This window comes from Micromys minutus, assembly GCF_963924665.1.
Source record: "Micromys minutus genome assembly, chromosome: 1".
Classification (NCBI taxonomy): domain Eukaryota; kingdom Metazoa; phylum Chordata; class Mammalia; order Rodentia; family Muridae; genus Micromys; species Micromys minutus.
Genome location: NC_137969.1, coordinates 179,187,710 through 179,210,118, shown reverse-complemented (window position 1 = coordinate 179,210,118; position 22,409 = coordinate 179,187,710). Strand labels below are relative to the sequence as shown.

Sequence of the window (22,409 nt, the reverse complement as noted above, 5' to 3'; positions counted from 1 at the left end):
ACTGGTAGAGTCTGATCAGACCTCAGCTGAGGCAGGAATGGATGCAGAAGGTCATGCAGAGTTCTGGAAGAACACTCGCTTTCTGTCACTGGGACCTTTGCTGGAAGGGGGACAGTGGGGATTCTGCCAAGCATAAAGAGAGAAGTTAAAGAAAATCATGCCAAACCCCAAACCATTGCACAAAGTTTCATCTGGTGCCAAGGATCAGGGAAGCATCAGGGAACTCGGACCTAGAATTAAAACCCCCAACTTTCCCAACTGCAGTTAGCTCTCCCAGTCCTTGCTCCGTAAAGTGAAGTCAAGGGAGTAAAAGCACCATATCACCCAAGGGAGGTATTGCTGAGTCAATCTATGTTCTAACAGGATTCTGCATGGGTCTGTATGTGCATCTAGGATAGAGATCCTAGTACAGGAAAACAGGTGCTAGGATGGAAGAGCCTTTCAGGTATTCCCACTGTGAACCATTGCAAATAACGAACCTACTTTAAGGATACATATCAAAAGGAACTTGAGAGATAAGTTTTCATGTGACATGAATGGATAAGTGTATCACTCTAAATTTGAGAGATGTCCCAAATAAGTCAAGGTATAAAACACTGCTGCAGGATATTCGATCACACTGTGAGCCCCAAGCTTGTATCATTTACTGAAAACAGAAAACATCTGTTTCTAGTTGTGGTGTGGTTCAGCCCTAAGCACACACCTTTCATCCCTCTGGCTGGAATACAGACATGCCCTTAATACACACTTTAATCACAGACAATGGAAGTGAAGTTAGTTTGAAGAAGGAAGCCTCCGTGTTTGAAAGTGATGTTTACTGAGTGGCAGACAAAGTGATAAATCAGAGAAAGATCTGACAGAATAATTCAGAGATAGGCTATGCCCAGCTCTCAAGGGAACAGACAGGAAACAGAGGGTACTTAAAAGAGTGTGGTACAGAGAGAGAAAAGGGGAAGGAAGAAGATTTACCGGGGCAATTTTACAGAGTCAGGTTGCAGAAACGAACAAACAAGACACAGGTAAAGACAGAACATGCCAGAGAATGAGAAGGAACCAGAAGAATAGAACATATTACCAAACTTACTATGAGACCAAGCAGAGCGATTCAGTCAGAAAATGAAAGGCACTAGATTGTTCATTCACCTTGAAGAGGAGTTTGAGCCAGAGCAGCTGAGTTAAACAAGCCAATAAGGGTTTAGAAAAAACAAGAAAGGATGAGTTTACCCAGAAGTAAGTCTCAAGGCTGAGAACATTCTAGGCCTAGATTAGGTTATATGGAAGCTAGAAGATTCCAGGACTAAACCTAGATTAAAGATGGAGTCAGTAAGCCACCAAGATGACAACTGTAACAGGAAAATAAAAGTTACATTTACAAAACAGTGAATTAGCAAAAAGTTCAGGCCTTCCACATTAATCCCTGTGTCTCCAATCCTTCCATGAGTAAAAAGTTTGACACTGCACTGCCAATGGTTTAGGTTGTAATTAACAGTTCATTCTAAGTGGTAAAATATACAAACACCTTTGTGCTGTTTGAGAAGACAAAGATTCTGTGTAAGTTAATTTTTATTAGGAAAAAAAAGTCCTTTAGTTCAATATGCATAATAAAACATAATAATCACTAAATAAATAGAAATTTTGAAATAAAATATAAAATATGGGGGCAAATGAAAAGAAAAATAAATGAATACAAATTAAGAGAAAAACAAGTACAAGTATATTAAGCAATCACAATAAATATAAATGGCTAAAACTCACCTATTAAAAGACATTGTTGGGCTTCTTTTAAAAGCTAAATGTATAGCCTATAGGAGGAACAACAAAAACAAAATAACATAAAAAACTGAAAATAAAAGACTGAATAGAGATAAATGAGGTGACTACATATTAACCAAAGGATGGTTGGAGAGTTCAGATAACAGAACCAAAGGCAAATTAGTGGTTATTAAAACACAAACCGCTAGAAAGATTTGACTTAAGGTTATATGCACTTTACCAAACAGCCTCAAAACTCTAAAGCAAAGCCATCAGAGTTGCAGGAAAAAGTAGCATTTTACAACCTACTATAAGAGACTGATATCAGCTCCCTTCCCAGAAATTGTAGTCTGAGAGGCAAAAACATGGGGAGGACATAGAACATGCGAACAATGTAACAAATTTAATTAACCCTACACCCAAATGAGAGCTGTGTACATTTTCCAGTCACACAGGAGTCATTTATAGAAACTGCCCCTAGTCTTGCTAATCACTATGAAAGTATATATATACATAGCACACTATAAACAGACTATCATAGTTAATACTTTTAAACCATCACAAATTAAACTAGACATCAAGAGTAAAACAATACTAAAATCCTCCCCCTCATTCCTTTTATGATTGAAAACTAAAACCACACACCTACATTACCAGTTGGCAGCAGACTGATTTTGTCCTGTGTGGTCTAGTTGCTATGGGACTAGGTTAATTTACATGGTATTTATCAGGTGTATCACAAGAAACAGGAAACTCAGATCTTTATAGCTTCACCATTTTGACATTAAACTAAATTCTAGCCCAAAAGGAGGGTGACTCCTAAAGAGGAAAGAAAAATCACAGCCTTGTCCTATAGCACAAGAAGCTATGTTTGGTACATTGTCCAGACTGTGTCTTATTTAGACATATTATACTCAATATGTCTCACTAATCCTGGTTGGACAAACATATTGTTTGTCCAGTCTGGCACCTGGGGAAAGGAGTTGTTCAACTAATTGAGCATCTTATAGATTAATGCCATCCTGGAACCAAGAAAATACCATAGTTAACAATGTGTGTGGTTTGTTCCTTCACAGAGCTAAGAACTTCTGTAAAACAAGTGAGGAAGACTGTTGTGCTTCGACTGGGAATGGTCCCCATAGGCTCATATATTTGAATGCTATATCACCAGAGAGTGGTACTACTTGACAGGAATTTGGAGGTGTGGGTTTATTGGAATAGGTGTGGCCTTGCTGGAGAAAGTGTGTTACTATGGGTAGGATCTGGGGTTCCAAAAGCCCAAACCAGGCCCAGTTCTCTCTTTATCATTTGCCCATGGATCTGGATGTAGAATTCTCAATTCCTTCTCTAGCACCACGTCGGCCTGTGCCCACCATGCTGATAATGAGCTAAACTTCTGAAACTGTAAGCCAGCCCCAATGAAATATTCTCCTTTACAAGATTTGCCATGGTCATGGTGTCAGTTCACAGCCATGGAACAGTGACTGAGACCGCTGCATAAATATACACAGGAAAAACACAGCACCACATGTCTCAGAGAACAGGGCACTTGCCCATGAAATTACTTCAAGCAGCCCAAATTAGATGGATGGTTTCTTCTTATAAAGACATTGCCCGCCCAACATGATTCCAGTACCAGCCACAGTTAGTCAAATATTAAAACAAAAAACAAAACACACAGCTGGAGGTGAAGGTGTATTTTAGTGGTTACGGTTTACCCAGCATGTACAAAGTCCTGGATTTCATCCCTAGCAACACACACACACACACACACACACACACACACACACACACACACACACACACAGGGAAGGAGAGAGAGGAGGAGGTATATAGATGATAGAATCCAAACATTACAAAAAGGATGCATGTAGAATTACATTATATGAATGACAGGCCTGCGAGTTCTGTGGACAAGCTGGAGTGGGTGATGGGTTGAAAAAGAAGACAAGAACCATCCAAAGCTCTCCAGAATATGCACTAGGTAGTGAAGGTCTTGCTGTTTCTCATGTTCTACATGGAAGATCAGGGTGGCTTTCAGGAAGCAGCCCCACTCCTGGCCTCCCCACTGGTCTTCAAGCCTCTCTGAACTCCCCTCCTTTCTATCACCCTCTTCAGAGAACAAAGGCTGAGCACAAGAACTGGAGATTCCCTATCAACAGACTTTAGAGTCCCACCTGGTGAACATCACGGCCTCTAAAGAGTATGGCAGGGAGCTAGCCTGAAGAGGTAGAATCCTAACAGAGGCCCTGTCTACTTACACTGGCAAGCTTCTATCACATGAACTTGGAAATAGTGCTACCATTAGGATGACACCAGATACCACCAGAACTGAAAGCTAAGTGGTCAGTGGGTTAGGGCTCAGCCAGTGCAAACTTCATGCTAATTGGACGTGTGCCAGAGGGCCCTCTGGTTAGGGAGCTTATCTTTAGTGAGAAAGGCCTCATTTCAGATGATTGTAAATTAAGCCAAGGCAGACACAGAAGAGCAGAAAACCACTTCAGAGGTGCCTTAGAAAATGCACCCCTGGAGGAAGCTCAGAAAGAAATAATGGGGGGGGGGGCGTGGGGAGCTAAGTACCAATAATGCAAATAAACAAATACATAACAAGGGGAGTGGACCCCGTCTTCAACAAGAGTCTGTGGTTCCAGTGTTGTAGGAAAAAGACCCCAGTGCCTTCTCTGGAACAAAATTATGATGGATTCATGGGACGTGGGATTCGTCAGTGAAATTGCTGACTTGCTCTCACAGCTACTCCCCCCACCCATTTATTTCCCAAGTGTCTCCTATGCAGCACTCCCCAATTTGCACTCACGTCCCAGAAGCGCCTGCCTGCGCAAGAATATCAGGAAGGCCCCCACACAACCGTGAATTCCGGTGCCACCATGATTCTAGGGGAGCTTTCACTGTGAAATGCCCCGTCAGCCTTTCCCAGGGGCAAAGAAAGGCAAACCCGACATCCAAAAGGCTGGATTCCAGCCAAGAAAGCCTGGAAGGTTCTGCTGCACCCCAGAGCCGGCCTCCATATGGTGTCTAAAATGCATTGCTGCTGGGGGGAAGCAGTCAGTGACCTTGCTAGAAGAAAACAGACTGTGGATTGTTGCAGATTAGCCATGAGTGAGGTTCTGACATCAGGGTGTGAGGTGATGATCGTGTGTAACCATGACCATTATTATAAACCCTTCTGCTCATAAAGTACAGCGCACATGGCTGGAAGGATGGAGAACTCTCCCCACAGAGAGAACCCTGTCCAGGAGGAAAACAGTCTTTGCTTTGCCAGAAAAGATGAGCTTGCATTTGGGAGCACATCCTTAGGACAACGATGCATTCCTGGAAGAGCTGCTGTTATTTCTGGGTAAGATGGATGGATGCATTTGGTAAGAATGACCCCTTCCACCATGAGACGGATATTCTTTCGCTTGTTGCTTTAAAACCCTAACAGCTGCTTTGTGACTCTAGGAGTCAGGTCTGGCACCACTTCCTGAGGACACGTGTCCCGCAAATCTTGCTTTCTGTTCACTGACTTGGTCTTTCAGGGAAGGGACACTGGGAGGTGCTGCTGTGCCCATGGCTGAGGATGGAGACAATTCCAAAACAACCTTTTGAAGCAGCGCTGGAAACTCTTACTTGGATTTAAATAAAGCGATGACTGTTACCCCAATTCAGCACTGAGGAATGGAGTGAGGGAGCAGCCTGCACTGTGCGGACGGACGTGCCAGGGATGAGTCAGAAGCCAGGGGTCACATTACAGCACACAGCCCTCCAGAAACCAGCTGTGGTCACAGATCAAAGTAGCGGCTCCCACCGCTTGCCCGGAACGGAAAGGATGCCTGTCCTGTATCAGCCTTTCCAACTGTGTCTGAACAGAGACGGCTATTTCATTTAGCAGATCTTCCAACGGGTTGCACTAGCTTGCACAGGCAAGCCGGTCTTCCTTCTCCTGAGAATCATTTGAAAACTAAATCTACTGAGCACTGACTTTTTAAATCCAGCACTTACTGCGTTAACGTGGAGGACTTAACTTTTTTTATGACGTGACCAATTGATTTGGTATGGGCCTGTGCACACCACAGAGCAGCCTGGAGGTCAGAAAACAACTTCTGGAGTCCTTCTCCTTCCACTGTGTGAGTTCCTGAAAGGAAACCTCAGTCATGGTGCTTGGAGGCAAGTGCTTTTCCCCAGTGAGTCATGCTGTAGCCTCAAGGGGATCTAACAGTGACCACAACAGAGTTCCTGGTGCCCGGAAACTCCTATTATCACGTGTGGGTATGTACATGAGCGAATGAGTGTACACACATGTGAGAAGAAAAGTATTTGCAATCGCCAACCTAAATACCAACACTGTGAAACAGCGGGAGCCTCGGGCACTTTGTGATTGGAGAAATCCTTCCTTTTATCTATCTACCTGGTTATCACAAACACTTGCTAGCATCTTCCAAAAGTCAACAAATGTGCTCCATGCTGACACTCACAGATGCTGAGGCACTGGATCAGCCCTCAGCAAACTCTGTCCAGCACAGAGACTCTACTGCAGGGGAGGCAAGAGACAGAGGTGCCACGTGACAGGCTGACTAGTGGCTCACCACAAGCTCAGAGCAAATATTTAGGGTACTCCAATCTAGACAGAAGTCTATGGCTGTTGGAAATATAAAGCCACCTGCACTTGGGGACAAACATACCAAGACAAATAAAGGGATTATTACAACTTCAGCTGGCCAGCCTAGCTCCTTCCTTTCTTTTCTTTTACCTACCTTCTTAGTTTTGGACACAAGACTATGTAACACACTCTTCTCTTGGCTTGCACATCTCCAACCTGCCGAATCAATGGCCAATGGCTGTTCCCCTTTAACCAAACACTGAATGTTCACTCCTGCCATTCCCAATCCAATCCTACCCAATCCAAACTAATCTGGCTCAAGGGAACCAAATCCTTCAGCAAGTCCTGTCAGTATAATTCCAAAATAAAATCGAGTCACCCACCCTTTTCTCTCTCCCCTGTCCAGGTAAGCGTCTAGACCCCCCCCCCACTGAGCAGAAGATCAGTCCTATGTTTCCCAGGATACATGGTACCTTGGCAAGAATGACTTCTTAAAAACATGAATCACATGAACATCTCTGCCTAGCTCAGACACTCCAGGGACTTCCAGCCACACTCAGAAATAAAAACAAAACAAAACAGCCTGCAGATAGTGGCACCCATGACAGTTCTTGTGGCCCTGAACCCCTCTTGCTATGTTCTCTGCTGGGAAAGACCCTCTGTGCCAGCTCCTCTGTGTTGTATACTCATGCTATACAGCGTACCAGATCACAAACTCAACAAGTTCAGGCTCTTCACTACCCCTGAGATAACACTTGGCACACAGTTGGTGTTAAATAAAATACACACATACACACACACACACACACACATGAATGCATAAAACCTGGAAGGTTCCAGTTTCAAGAAATGGACCCTTGGGAAATTCTGAGAAGAAGGTCATTCATTTTCTTGGTGTGTGCTAGAACATGTGTGCCCACACATGTGTGCATGTATGCATGTGGAAGTCAGATACTTCCCAGCTTTTTTTTTTTTTTTTTGGACACAGGGTATCTCACTAGCCTGGAGTTCATAATTAGCCAGGCGTGCTCACCAGTCAGCCCAGAGATAAACCTGTCTCCAGCTCTCCAGTACAGGGAATACAGCTGAGTCTCACTGGACCGTGCAGGTCTGTGATGTCACTGCAAGCACTTTACTGACCGGGCCGGCTCTCCAGACCCAGAAGCCTTTCTTCAGTTAAAGGTGGACTGGGTTTCTCTGAGGTCCAAAGAGCCTGCTGTTCTGCACCTGCTTTAAGCTTATTTGCATCAGTCCTATTAACCTCACGGAGACACATAAAAGGGTATTTCATTGAAGATGGAATATTCTATTGCTTGTGGGTCTCGTGGGCACACTTATTTGTTGCAGGTCAGCAAGACCCAGCAGGCAGAAAGGATGAGAGAGCACAGGGGACACATGTCATCTTTTCTACATGCTTCCTTCTGGTGTCTAAAGGTCTAATTCAAAGGCTGCAGCCAACCTTACATACGTCCTTGATTACCCATTTCCCATCTCCTCTCACACACCCACACCAGCAGGCAGCATCATAGCCTAGAAAGGTGCTGACAAAAGTAAAGCACCCGAGACTTCCGCACGTCTGTCTTCTGAGGAATGGAGATGACCTTCTCATACCACAGGTCATCTGTGGTGCTCCTGGGAGTCTGGAAGCCAGCCTCAGCTGGTACACAGAGGAACATGCTCTAGGGAGCCAGGCTGGAGTCTGGTTCTACTTCTCTTGATCCCGCACACATTTCTTCAATGCCCCCAGTCTCTCTTCCTTCAGCGTGAGAGAAGGAGAAGGCAACCAAAGTCCCTTAGGGTGGTGACAGAGCTAAGTAAGGCAGAGAAATGCTTAGCGCGGAGTAAGTGCTCTGTAAGGCCTGAGCTCTACTGTCTCTGCTTCCTTCTGTAAGTAAGAAGAGCTGGGGTTAAGGACGAGCTAGATGCTACGTTCTCAATCCAACGTGAAACCAAATTTGAACAGTGGTGAGTCCAGAACTCAGGTTTGTTTTGCTTAAGATGGTGTCTCCCTAAGCAGCCTAACTTGACCTTGAACTCAAAATCTCCCTGCTTTCGTCTCCCATGGGCAAGGATCACTTGTCAAGTAGAAGAAAATAGTTTTACTCAGTGGTAGATTCTTTTGGTTGTAATGCTAGTCAGTCAGACTACCATTTATTTCCTTAGATATCTCACTCTCCTCCTCCTCCTCCTCCTCTTCCCCCTTTTCCTCCTGTTCATCTTCCTCCTCCTCTCTTTGGGGGAGAGGCTCTCTTCAGATATACCTCAAGGATTTTCTTAAGATATACGGTGTGGCTGCACTTTACTAGGACCCAGGGAAGAAGAGATAAGGAAACCTCAGTATTTTTATGGTCATAAGAACAAAAAAAAAAAAAGATATAATTCGCCCCAGGCCTGGGATCTGAATACAATGATCAAAGTAAAGTTAAAAAAGGAATCTTAGCAATCTGAAGTATGCACAAGTCTACACAGTCTTGTCAGGCCTATTAATTAATGTTACCAGTATGACAAACTCTCTTTAGTTATTTATACTTCTCCGGTGCGGGAAAACATTCTGGTTTCACATATGACAATTAATGATACAATAATAAAATAAAATAAAATTCGCCTTAAAAATTAAATCTAACTCAATTGACATTAGAAAAAAAAAAAAAAAAAACAAAACTAGGCCCTGTACTGTGGCAATCAGCAGCATCAGAATGGAAGCCCTGGCATACTCATTAACTGGTGCCAATATCCCTGATGCCCCAGGAAGCCCAGGGGCACTGATATCAGCAGGGGCTGACTTTCTCTGGGGCTCAGAAGCACATGTGATTTGTCATTTCTTCAACTGGAGGTCACCTAGAGAGAGACAGAATTAAAAAAAAAAATCTCAGGAAGCCTTGGAACCTCATTAATTAGGCTCCCCCATGTAGCAATGCAGGGCAGGCGGCTGCCTGTCCCCAACCAGTGCTGGCATCTGGATGTGCACAGAAGGAACAGGGTGCCAGCCAGGACATGCCGCGCCTCACTCCAGGAGCCAGCTCCCACACTCATCTATTTTGCCGCTCTCTGCTGTAGCTCACACTTCATTAAATTCTCCCGCATCACATCAACATGCAAAACAGCTATGTGAAGGGCATTCGAAACTCTGTCATCAGAAAGGGAAGAAAGCTTCCCTGAGAAAGGGGTGGGTGAGTGCAGGCCTCTCTTGTCTAGTCAATGACATCCAGGTTCTTTGGTTCTAAACCATGTTTTTATGGCACAGTGACAAAGGAGGATTGTTTCTGTCTGATGGGTGGGGCGCTGAGCTCTGTGCTCTCTGCTGACAGGCCGAGCATCATGGGCAGCTGCAAAAGCCTGCAAGATCTGCAGGATTCCTTCTGCCTTCTATTTTAATTTTAATTTAGAAGCGGCCAGGTCTGCAGCTTGTCTAACTTTTCTATGACGCCATGTTTTGTACTTTGCATATATCTGTGGCACAGAGATGATCTTTTCTTTCTTTTTAATGTTTCAAAGTCATTCATTTGGATCCAGTAAGACGGCCCAAAGCTGGAAAAGCCAATCTTCATGATAGGGCCAAGATTACTCCAGCAAATTGTCCTCTAATGTCCACATGAACACCGTGACACATGCATACCCAGCCACCCACAAAATAATAAAAACATAAAGAAGAAATTTTAAAAGTATTCATTTAATCTTTAACTTAATGATTCCATGTGTATAGTTAGCCACTGGCTTTAGAATTTTTACTTTTTCAATGTAAACATCTTTTGTTTTATTGGCATTATAGTAATAATTGTATACAGTTCTGGTTTTCATAAAGACATTTTAATACAAGCACCTAGGGAAATTATCTTGATGATTGGCTCTGTGCAGGTAGAAATGTCGATGCTGTGTGGCTGGAATTCTATAGAAGCTGTTTCTGGGACTAGGGTGCACACACGTACCCACACCTCTTTACTACTGATAGAAATATTAACAGAGTCAGTACAGGCTGTCGCATGATGACTGGGGATGTCCTGTCTCATGGCACTGTGTCTCAGATGTGGACAGTCGTGTCCCCCAGGAGAACTGTAATGCCAGAAGATGCTCTGGTTGTCACCATTGAAGACCGCTGCTCCTCTTCACATCTATCAGGTGGTGGCCAGGGAAAGTCAACAGAGGACACACATGTGAGCCCCACTGAAGGCCAGTGTCAAAGGCCCTGCAGAAAGCCACCTTAACAGTGGCTATTCCACAAACAGCACAGCAGATAAGGCCTGGAAGTCACGTTCAGTAGTTCACTTAGCAAACCCTAAAACTTCAGGGATGAGCCTAGTCCCCAAATCCAACTCAGCTCTGCCTCTTACTTTTTCAGTTACAAGATTCACAATGAGTTAAGAGCAGAGTTACTAAAAACAGTAACAGATTGTTTCCCATCACAGAACCACTCACCCACTGCCTGCCTCCCGTCCAGTGCAGACCTGTACACAGCTCCAGGGAGCACATACCAGCCGCCTTCTTAGACATGGTCACAGCACTCTCTCTGGGTATAGGTTAGGACCACCACAGCCCTGCCACAAACAGTGACAACACCAAGGTCTCCCTCGCCCTCTGCAATGATTGCAAGTGAAAATCCTTTGGACAGTAACTTCATTAGAGAGGCTTATCACTCATTGGCAGCTTTTATTATTGTTGTTGATGTTGTTTTTGGTGTGTGTATGTGTGTGTGTGTGTGTTTTGTGAAAGCCAGAAATCAACCTTGGATGTTTTCCTAAGGAGCTATTTACGTTGCTTTGCTTGTTTGTTTTTAACACGGGGTCTCTCAAGTGACATAAAACTTTTTGAACAGGTGAGGCTGGCTGGCCAGTGGGCTGCAGAGCTCCACCAGCTGTCTCCATAGCCCTGGGATTACAGCAGACATTCCTGTATCTGGCTCGTTCATGTGGGTTCTGGGGATTAAACTCTCATCCTCATTCATGAATAGCAAGCACTTTGAGGACTAAGGCATCTCCCCAGCCTGAGATAAACAGTTTAAAAGGGAAACCATGGTCCATCACTGTGCTTTCCATGTGCAAACACGCCCCCTTCAGGCATCAAAGGGCACTACACAAGATAAACTATCACCCATCTGAGAAATACGAAAACCCAAGTACAGAAAGGCAGAGTAACCTGCCAAAGTCACACAGCTAATCGGGGTCAAAGCTAGAATAAGAATCTGGACACACTGATATTAGAAAAGTCCCATTTGACCTATACCGGCCCCAGCAAGCCACAGTTTGAGCTGGACAGCCTAGACAGACGGACAGGGCTGCTGAGAGGACTCAAAATCCCAATGCCAAGCGAATCGTCTCTGTCTCCTTTAGCCTCTTATCCCAGCAGTATCACCTGTGGAGCTTTAAGCTCTTTGGAATCACTGACCTCTGAGTAGCTGACTGAAAACACTAAACATGCCCTGGGGTGGGTGGCGCAAACATGACACCAAAGCCACACCAAACATGGGAGCCTGTGGAGCAGTGGTCACACCCACTACCCACATCTGGGGCACCAGTTGCTAGCAGCAGAGAGCTGGCGGCCAGTCCTGGGAAAGGTACTCTTGTTAGGGGACCCAGAGCTATACTGGCGCTTCGTGGCATTTCTTGGGAGCTGACACTAGGGCCCAGTGAGAATGTAAACCAATATTTGCGAAGTGCAATCCTCGAGGCCCCCAGAAGATGTAATCGCATTCAGGCAGACTACTCCTGTCTCCAAGGGTAGGAAGCTGCAGTGAATCACAGGCGTGAGCCACGGGCTGACCTCAGTGTCCCCCGAGACAGCAGGGAGCAAGGACAGGAAGCACTTGGCTAAAGTGGTTTTCCCATTTTTCATAAGAAACTTTCGGCTTCATAAAAAAGAGCCCCATTTTATTGACAATAAAAGCTAACCTTTATTTCTTTACTCCGAGCCAGCAAAGTATACACTTTCTTTTCCCTTTCTCACAGTAGTTCTGCAGAGTAGAAACTGTCATTCTTAACGTCATGGGTGGGGAGAAACATGCTCAAAATGAAAGGCAATTAACCCAAAGCTGCACGCTAGCAAGGGTGAGTCAGGATTCTAACCTCCAAAACTCAATGAGTTCCCCTTGATGACATTTTATTCTTTCGTATTGTTGTTATGACTTTGTGATGTCAGAGGAAGTGTATATTTGGACTTTGTCCCAAGTTCCTGGCAGACGCTTAAATTTGTAACTTCCGTAGTGACCTGAGACAGGTAACAAAGTACAGGGAGGAGGGTAGCCTCTTGTTATGTTTGGTTCTAGAGTTCAGTTGTTTGATATAGAGCATCCAGAACCCCTGGAGTTTTGGGAGTAAGCATCCTTGTGTATGCTGAGGAGGTGACTAAGATCGGGACAGCTTCAGCATAAGGGCAGATGCTCAAAAGCACCAGACACAAGTAGAAAATTGGAGTTTGCAGCCCCACTGGACCAGGGCTAGAGACTGTACTTATCACCAAAGGCCAGTGCAATGGCACCTCTACAAACACCCCGAGAGACAGAACTGAGATAGTCTGGGAGGGTCAATGTAGTCACAGGCCTGGGGTACAGCTCAACTCTACAACACAGAAGCACCTGTGCTCAGGACCCCTGACTTTACCCTACACATTTCTATGTGTTAGTGTGATGCTCTGCCACATCTTTATGACATCATTAAGAGTTGGAGGCCAGCCTGGTCTATATAGCAAGTTCCAGGACAGCCAAGGCTAGACAAAGAAACTGTATGTGTGTGGTGTGGTGTGTGTGTGTGTGTGTGTGTGTAAGAGAGAGAGAGAGAGAGAGAGAGAGAGAGAGAGAGACAGAGACAGAGACAGAGACAGAGACAGAGAGAACACAGCAGAGAACATAAGCAAATGGTTTCCCTGAGCTCTGTGAGTCATTAGAGCAAAATTGGACAAGTGAGGGTCACAAGTCAAACAAAACCATGAGTAACCTTGGGACTGCTGTGATTGCTATCTAAAATGAAGGACACTTCTAAGAAACTGAACTTTACCGTGTGGGTCTACACCTACACTGGGTGGCCAGGGTAAGAATCAGATTAACTCATGCTTGGTGTGGCAAGCAGAGATCAGGTGTGAGTACTGAATAAGAAATGGTTTTCCTCTACCAGCTTCTGACAGGGACCCACAACCACAGCCATGTGTGCATACACATACACACACAAGCACAGAAAAATACGCACAGAGAGACACAATCACACTTCCATTCTTCACTGGAGAGTCAGTGATCTGCACACCAAGATCATGAATGTTGGCTTGCACCCAAGATAGTGCCTTTACCCTTTGTGAAGTATCTGAGGGTGCCGGGATCCAGAAGTGCAAAGGAATATTCTTGGCACGGACACACAATTTCATGATAGGAGGTGGCCCGTGAACAACGACTTATAGATGGCAGGGAAAAGGAAATCTCCCCACCGGTCCACCCACTGGGGTCAGCACCGAAAGACACCAGGGAGAGAGGAAGAGGAAGAGCAAATGAACTCCAAGGGTCAAGGCCACGTGCTATGCTGTCCCAACAGCTCCATAAAGCAGGCAAAGAGTACCCACCTTACAGAAGAACCAGCTAGAGAAAGATGAGCGTCCAGCCCCCAATCGCACAGACCCTGAGGGAAGTCACCGGTCATTCTGCATTATCTCCAAAGCCTGTTATTTCCTCTAGGTGCGCACTTCAAGTGATCCTGGAGAGTTCTGGTAGTGGACTTGGGGGAAAGTCAGAGAAGCCTGGTGGGTAGGGCTTGAAGCCCTGCCCAGTTTTCTCCCTCAGTGAGTCACTTTCTTCATACAGTCGCAGTGTGCATGGGGCTTCGCATGGATAGGCTGTGGGGACAATGGCTGCACAGGAGCGTTTCTTTCACTGAGAAGCCACCTGCACTGGAAACCAGGCTCTCTTCTGTTTTGCTCTGAGACCTTGGACACAGCACCAGACCTCTTCAGCTCAGGCTTCCTTAACTCCAAAATGGGTGTAACATTCACACCCACTCCACAGGGCTGCTGAAAGGGTTGTGTTTTCAAAGATATGCAAAGCGCCTGGCATGCTGCCCAGCACTTAGCACAATGGAACTCTTATTAACTCACTGAAAACAGCAAGGCCCATCACACAACGTAAAGCCAGAAGAGGGAGAAAAGTGAAGTTCTGCTTGTTTGTTCTGGAGATCAAACTCCTCTCAGGCAACTTGGAGACGCGCTCAACAGGGGACTTACAACTCCACTCCATGAACACTGTTACAACTGGAGACTTACTATGCGTGCACGAGCACGCACGCGTGCCCACTCACACTCACACACACACACTGGAAAGTCCCACACTGAAATCTTGACTTGGTGTTAGAAGGTGGGGCCTTTGAGAGGCAATTATATCACAAGATGTAGAGACCTCGAGGCTGAGATTTGTACCCTTATAAATGAGGCTCCAGGGAGCCCTTGCCCTCTTTCTGCCACGTGAGAATACGGTAAGAAGCTAGCTGGCAAGCTCTAGAAAAACCTCACCAACATCCTGACAGCCGACTGCAACCTCCAGAATTGCGAGGAAGCAAACTCTGTTGTCAGGCGCGGCAGCCTGAACTGGCAAGGGCCGTCATCAAATAAAGGAGTAACTCTGAGGAGAGCTTTAACACATCTGCTCCCCCAAAGACTTGCCGTGGTCCCCGAGAAACACGTGCTTCTTATTCCTGGAACACGCAACTGGAAGAGGGAGTGATACTTCTTTGCCTCGGTCTGCCGAGTTGTGGTCGTGTTCCTATGGCTCTTGGTCAGCTGGTCGAGCAAAAAGCTCAGTGCAGCCCGGGGCTTCGAGTGATGAGGTCAGAAAAGCCAGAGCTCCAAATTAATTTTCTGCCTCTGCTCAGAACAGGTGGCCACTGCGGCACTGGCTTTCTTCCTAGGCTGAGTCCCAAGTCCAGCAGTGAAAGCTAGAGGGTTCAGAGACTGTACATCAGCTACACCAAGCCTCCTCCGCGGATGACAGGGCCCCTATCCCTTAGGGGGATTCTGTATGGCAGTAAGATCCTCATCCCTTTCCAGATTCTCCCATCAAGGCTGCCTGCAGGCTGAATTCCCAGTAACAATTCTGATGGGTCTACGGTTGAGTGTCAGCTTTCCCAGGGCTGGGACTTGCCCTTGTGTTCCGTGCAGCAGCTGAGCACACAGAGCAGCAGTGCAGTCCTATGAACAACTGGGCGGGGAGCACAGGATGACCCGGAGTCCTCACGATCACCAAACACACAGGGGCAACACTCCACAGCTCTCCACAGAGCGGCAGGCTGAGCGCGGCCTCCTTGACGCTACCACACTTTGGATGGTTTACCTTAGACGGTAGCATCACTGCGGGGCCTGGCAGTTCACTTCAGAAAAGTGGGCCCTTTTTTTCTCTTTGAGTCAGAAGAGGGTCATTTGCTACAGAACACTGAACAAGGTCAGCTGGTGCTGAGTGCACGCTTAGTGTGCCTGTGCTCACGCCGACAGCAATGAACACACCAGCACGGCAGTACACACATAAGTCACCTCCTCATGGAAGAGACAAAGAAATATAGAGCCGGACCCCACCTGTCATCAGAGCCCTTTGTAGAGTGCTTTACAGAAGCCCCTCTCTTCCTTGGTCTAGCTCAAAACAGTGCCCTCCGAAGCTTGGCTCCACTGCCTACTTCATTAGAAGCGTAAACCACACCTACAGTTGGCGCACACAGCCTTTTATCTATATGTAGACATCATAGACACATATTATCAAAGCTCGGCTATTCGACTACCCCAACACATTCACTCCTTTTGTTTCATGACTATTTATCACAGCATGGAAGGACTAAAAGGGGTAGGGGAAGTCAGAATACAGTGCGAGAAAGGGGAAACGCGTGTAATCTACAAACGCACGCTCGACATTATAATTGCTCCTTTCGTTCGGATGTGATGTTGACCATGTTACAGAAACAACAGCAGAGGGACATTCAGATCCTGCTCATCACAAGGGGTCATGGTTAAATCAGACTAGAAAATACTGTCCTGGGCTCACGGCATGTGACAGCGGTGAGAATCATCAGGTCTAACTCCTGGTAAAGATAAGGAAACAGCCACCTGAAGGGATGAAATGACTTCTTCACTAAGGCCGGAGTGCTGTTCAGCAGTGCCGCGCGGCTTTTATGTGCCCTCACTTCTACCCGTATTGAGTGGCATACACGGTTTGCTGTTGCTGGACTCGGGGAATTTCTCACAGCCTCTCAGCCAGGAGTTTAAGATACTCAGGGAAAAAACAAGTTCTTAGGCACACTTAAAAAGGGGGAAGGGTGTCTTGAAAGGACAAGCAGAATGAGAGGTTTCCCTATATCCTGGGAGTCCAATGCCAGGCACAGTGTGCCACCTGTGGCTCCAGCCCTCCCGTGTGTGTGTGTGTGTGTGTGTGTGTGTGTGTGTGTGCACGCGCGCGTGCACGCACACAAAAATTTGGGGAGCCTTCTCTGGGAGTATCCTCCAGGGGGAGAAAATGGCAGAAATGCAGGAGGAGTGAGAGCTTCCTCAAGCCACTATTCTCCCCTCCTGCAGAGGCACCGTCAAGATGCGCGATGGTTTCCAATTAGTTCCATCTACCAAGGCCTGCTACAGGCTTTCTCCTGTTTGCTCTGACAGGAAGGAGCCTGTGAACGGGAGGACTGAGCTCCTAGCAGGTCCTCTGTGCAGAGGCAGCAGCCCCAGTGTACCCACAGCCTTGGACTGAAGCAAGGCCACCCAGCTGGGAGCCCAGGGTCGTCGGCTGCCCTTGCATCCACCAGGTGCAGGAGTCCACTTACCGCAGTGCGACTGGAAGACCTGTGGCTTGACAACCTGATTGCAGGCGCTGCACACAACCAGGTAGAAGTCATCATGCGCTGGGTAATGGCCAAATAGGTGCATATCTGCAGGGGGGAGGGAAAAGCAATTACATCTCAGAGGGTATACAGTTTCCTCTTGGACTCTCTTCCATGGAAAGATTTTTTTACAAACCAATCTTTTTTTTTTAAAGATTTATTTATTTAATGTATTTGAGTTCACTGTAGCTGTCTTCAGACACACCAGAAGAAGGCGCCAAAATCCCATTACAGATGGCTGTGAGCCACCATGTGGTTGCTGGGAATGGAACTCAGGACCTCTGGAAGAGCTGTTAGTGCTCTTAGCCGCTGAGCCATCTCTCAAGTCCTGGGAAAATTTTATTTAAAAGACACACATAGGAAGTCAACCATCTTCACTACAGAGAACACAGCTTGTCACCACATAGCTACCCAGTTTTTGGAGAAGCAAAGGCCTTCAGGAATCTCTCCTCATTTCAACTGTGACAGTTACCAACCTGGTCAGCAGAGTTGGGGCTCCTGAGTCAAAAATGAGACAAAGCTACAATTTGGCCTTCATTGCGGGACTGTGGGGTTTCCCTCAGGCGAGCAGAGAGGGAATAACAGGGATGGGGAGAAAAGAGAAACCACCTTGGCTTCAGCTGAGAGACATACCACGGGCGAAGGGATCCTCTGAATGAGCAGCCTGTTCACTACCATCAGTAGTTGAGTCTTGTTGCTGTTCATCTGGTACATAATCACTGGGTACCTGATTAAGCCAGGTACTGTGTTAGGGGCCAGGGAAACAAGAATGAGGTTTGCTGCTCCTCCAGCTTATGGAGGCAGAAAAATGGGGCATGGATCAGAGAGCCACACTGGGTGTCCTGGTGCGGTGGTGACAGTGGTGGCCAGAACAACTTATATGTGGTCCTAAGAAAGCTTGGGAGGCGAGTCTAGCTTAGTCTCAGGAGACAGGTGGGTCCGCTGAAGCCTTAGCATGAGGGATTAGAGAGGTCCCTCTAGTAAATACTGGGTGGATCAAAAGTTAAACCAAGGTGACTCTGTAGCTTAGAGCCAGCTGTTGTTTTTTTTGGTTGGCAGTGAGGAGTGAAGCCGGTAAGGGACCAGGAGCTACAGCCATGCAGACCATGGTAAGGGTGTCTATCTTGATATGGAGAACAAAGGAAAGCTACTGGGTGTTTTGAAGCAGAGATGTAAAGCAATCATACAACAACTACGAAAACCAAATCTGTGACAGGCATCACCCTTCCCCACCCCCCCAGACACGAATGGCTTTGTCCACCCACAACGTGTACACGGGTGCACACAGCAGTGTTTTTCTTAATAGGCAGTAAGTAAAAACCCAAATGTTCATCAACTGATGAATGGATAAACAAAAGGCAGAACATTGTTCATCTACAAACAGGAATGAGGTATGTTACATGCTATGACATCGTCAGACCCTGAGAACACCAAAGGAAAAGGAAGCAGATGCGAAATGTCACATTCCACATGCTTTCGTTTATGTGAAATGTCTAGAGTAGGCACATCTACAGACAAGTAAGTGCTCGCCCTGGGCTTGCGGGAGGTGATGGCCATAGGGTGGAGGGCTTACTGAGGACAATGGAAATTTCTTAACATTGCTAGTGGTAACACTTGCAAGACATGGAAACTGTGGACTTGCACATTTTCCGTGGAGGATGTGTATGGTATTCAAATTACATCTCAGAAAAGCTGTCAAACAAATAAAGGCCAGTTCCAAGGAAACCTGTGACCACATCTCATGTACATTCAGATGTAGGAGGGTCCGGGGAGGAGTCCAGCATCTAACTCTTCACTGACTGGCTCCAGGTAAGTCACTTGGGTCACATGCCATGCCTCTCCAGTTCCTCTCTCACCCGGCAGCCTATTTATCAGATTCATCCTATGTCTCTGCTGAACTGCCCCCCAGCAGACCTGTGAGAGTTTCCCCAAATTCTACTTCAGGCCAGAAGGATGAGCCTCGGGCAGTTAACCACCCAAAGGGTAAGCAACCCAAAGACTGCCTTTCAGCAAGCCTGCACTCTGCACGCCTTTCCTGGGCAATCTTGTTGCTTAGACAGTGCATATCTTAAACCCAGCACACAGGAGGAAGGAGCAGTTGAATCCCTGAGTTTAAGGCCAGATCCTGGAGTCATCTTCAGGACAACCAGGGCTACATAGAGAAATCCTGTCTTGAAAACCAGAAACAAATTATTAGCCAATCTTTACTAAGATGCACATTGCAGGTTTTTCAATGGTGTTTCTTACCTGGTGCCTGCTTTGAAGGTTAAGAGACTAAATTATAGAGGAATACAAAAATTTTATTAATCAAAAAATACAAAAAATCTAAAGCCTATCTGGACAAGAATTACCAAAAATGTCTCAAATGCCTCTTGAGCAATCAGCTGTACCAGCTGCTGGAATGCTGGGAACAGACCAAGCAGAATGTGTGGTGTGTGTCCCTGAGAGTCTGGGGTCATGCCACACAACCATCACTCAATGTATTCTCAGTGATCTGCACAACCCATGTACACACACACACACACACACACACACACACACACACAGCCGCTGGGTCACTGTCAAAGGTAATGATTAGGCTGATTCCAGATCATGGTCTCCTTAGAATGTGTTTCTTCCCCAGCCCTAGGCCCTTTATCACTAGGAAAAGTTCTTGCATTCCCTGTGCAACTCTATCTGGTTTGCACTGCTCTGCTTTGAGCATGTCTCCTGTGAGGAGGGGAAGGACCAACTTGTCTACCTGCTTAAATGCTTCAGTAAAGTCAACCTTAGGACTTCTCTGCAGATTCAGAACAAGGTACTTGGATTCACACACACACACACACAGACACACACACACACACACCACTTCACATGGCCAGTTGGTATTCAAGGTAAATGTGTTGCCTGATTAAAGTAATAAAGATCAAGGATGAAGGAGAGAAGACAGGATACAACAGTAATGTGCTGTGTGCAGGGCATGAGGTCACTCAGTATTTCTCTCTTAATTCATCCCCTCAGCAAAGCACTGAGTGAAAAACAAAACAGTGTTGGGCTGATGTGGGCTTGTACCAGTGTTTGAGAACATGCATGTCTGCCTAGCTCCATGGTCAGAGTTGTTACTGAAGTATTTTTGAAATCAGCCCCAGGGAAATCTTTACACAAGGAAAATAGGGAAACAGTGATGATCCAGACCTTTTCTTTTGGAGGGCCTGATGTTACCACCTCAGTGCTGAGTCTGGATGGGCAAAAGTAAAAGGTGAAATTCTCCATGTTCCACGCTTGATGGTAGCCACCAAGTACAGCTAAGATGCACCTAAGATACCCTGTGGCGTCTGTGATCTGTAAATATTATGCTGCTCTTCATCATTAACCTGTGAAGTCAACACTCACTTTCCAAGCAAATGAATAAAGGTGAAAGCAACTGGCCAGAGCTCCTAAGGCAGGATGAGATTACAGGCCACCAACTCCGAAGGCAGTGTTCTTTTCCTTAGCAAGGTCCCATTTTACAGATGAGGAAATCAATTTGGAAGGCTTTACTGATTGAATATGGTTTTCCCTATGACAGACATGAAATTCTGGTGCATCTGGGGCAATGTTGAGTGAGCTGAGCCTTTAACAGATCACAGTGAAGACTGTTTCTTGTGGTAGTAGGCCATCTAGCAAAGCAGGTTATTCGAATGCCAGTCCATCCTCTGCACCTCTATATTCCACAGACAAAATACGAGGCCTTCACCAGTTCTACCCAGAATTCCCAGCCTTTAGAATAGCAAGCCAAACTAAACTTTCCTTTATGAACTTCCCAGCTTCCAGTATTCTATTGCATTCATAAAAATGGACTGAGACAGAAGGAGTATCTGAAGAACCAGCAGGCTCCTAAGATTAATACCTGGAAGGTAGCATATACACAGTGGACTCTCTGTGTATACATAGTACACATATACATGTGGCGTTGCTTCACATCCTGGGTGGGACAGCACACTTCCTCATTCTTCTCATTCTGGTGAGGAATTAAAAACTTGTGAACTATTTACTTCTACAGTTTTCCTGCTGGTGTTTTTGGACTGTTGTTGACCACGGGTAATGGAAGCCATGAAATGCAAAGCAATGGATAAGAGGTGGGTAGTGTATTTTAAAAAACAAAAATCATCCCTCGTTACATTCCATATTCTCCATCTTTCCATGGGGAGCAGGTCGATTAAAAAAACAAACAAACAAAAAATAAAAATCAAAAACATAGCCCCTCCCAGCACCAACCTGTATTCATCACACCATATTGGGTTATGAACAAACTTTTGGGAACTAATATAACATTACTATTTATGGCCTCAATTATTATCCCAAGAATTTCTTGGGCCAGATGGGCACCTTCATCACTTGCTGCCTGGCTCCCAGGCCCTCACCTGAACTTCCTGGGACCCAGATAGCAGAGGGAGGGGCAGGACCAGAGCTCAGAAGATTCGAAGTTTGGGACAATGAAATCATTTCTATGAAGCTGACGTGGTGACTCTGGTTTCCCTGAGCAACCGATAAACTGCTTCGAAAGTCGATACTCAGGAAGAGATCGGTAGAATGGGGTTAGTGTTTTCTTCCAGATGAAGAGCTTTCCAAGGACAACTCTTTTCTAAGTAAAGTGTGTGCACGAGTTGACAGCCAGTACTCCCTTGTTGAAAATGGCTGCGTTCAGCGAAGGGGCAGGAGACATCTCCAGCCCACTATCCCCACAGCACTTGCTACCATGATGGGAAGACGCTGGCTTTGTAGGTATGAGGTCAGAACAGACGCTGCGCCCACACTTCTGAATCTGCCCCTGGACACCTTCCAAAGCTCAGGACTTGGACATCAAGAAGCAACAATAACCGGCGAAGGCTGGAAAGACGAAACTCGGTGAGGATGAAGGAAGGGCAGGATTCCTCCTCTGCAGTGGTGATCCCATGCACGAGAGGCAGGAAGGCTGCCAGGAGCAGAAGGCTTTGAAGGTAGCTGAACAGCTTACTGGCAACTGCTACCTGTGCTCAAGAGAGAAAAATCCCACAGCGTGGGGGTGGGGGGGGAAGAAAACAACAAAACAGACAACTTCAAGTTGAGCTTTATGGAAGAAATATTAAGTCCCTAGGAAATGGCCTTCAGTTTCCCTAAAAGGGTTATGAAAGCTTTCTCTGTATGAGAGGAATTACAAAATGTCTAGGTTGCACATACCACACACACACACACACACACACACACACAAAGATGTATACACATCTATCTATACTATAGCA

The 22,409-nt window shown here is 46.1% G+C and overlaps 1 protein-coding gene across 3 annotated transcripts in view; it reads right to left on the bottom strand.

Moving 5' to 3' along the window:
- Window positions 1–22,409, bottom strand: part of ATXN7L1 (ataxin 7 like 1) — a gene marked incomplete at both ends in the record, with an annotated part of 213,476 nt that overhangs the window by 126,108 nt on the left and 64,959 nt on the right. For all 3 annotated transcript variants that reach the window (XM_080940377.1, XM_080940376.1, XM_080940380.1), the window contains one exon: window positions 17,113–17,217. In XM_080940377.1, the coding sequence (XP_080796503.1) occupies window positions 17,113–17,217 (105 nt within the window). The remainder of the gene's footprint in view (window positions 1–17,112; window positions 17,218–22,409) is intronic.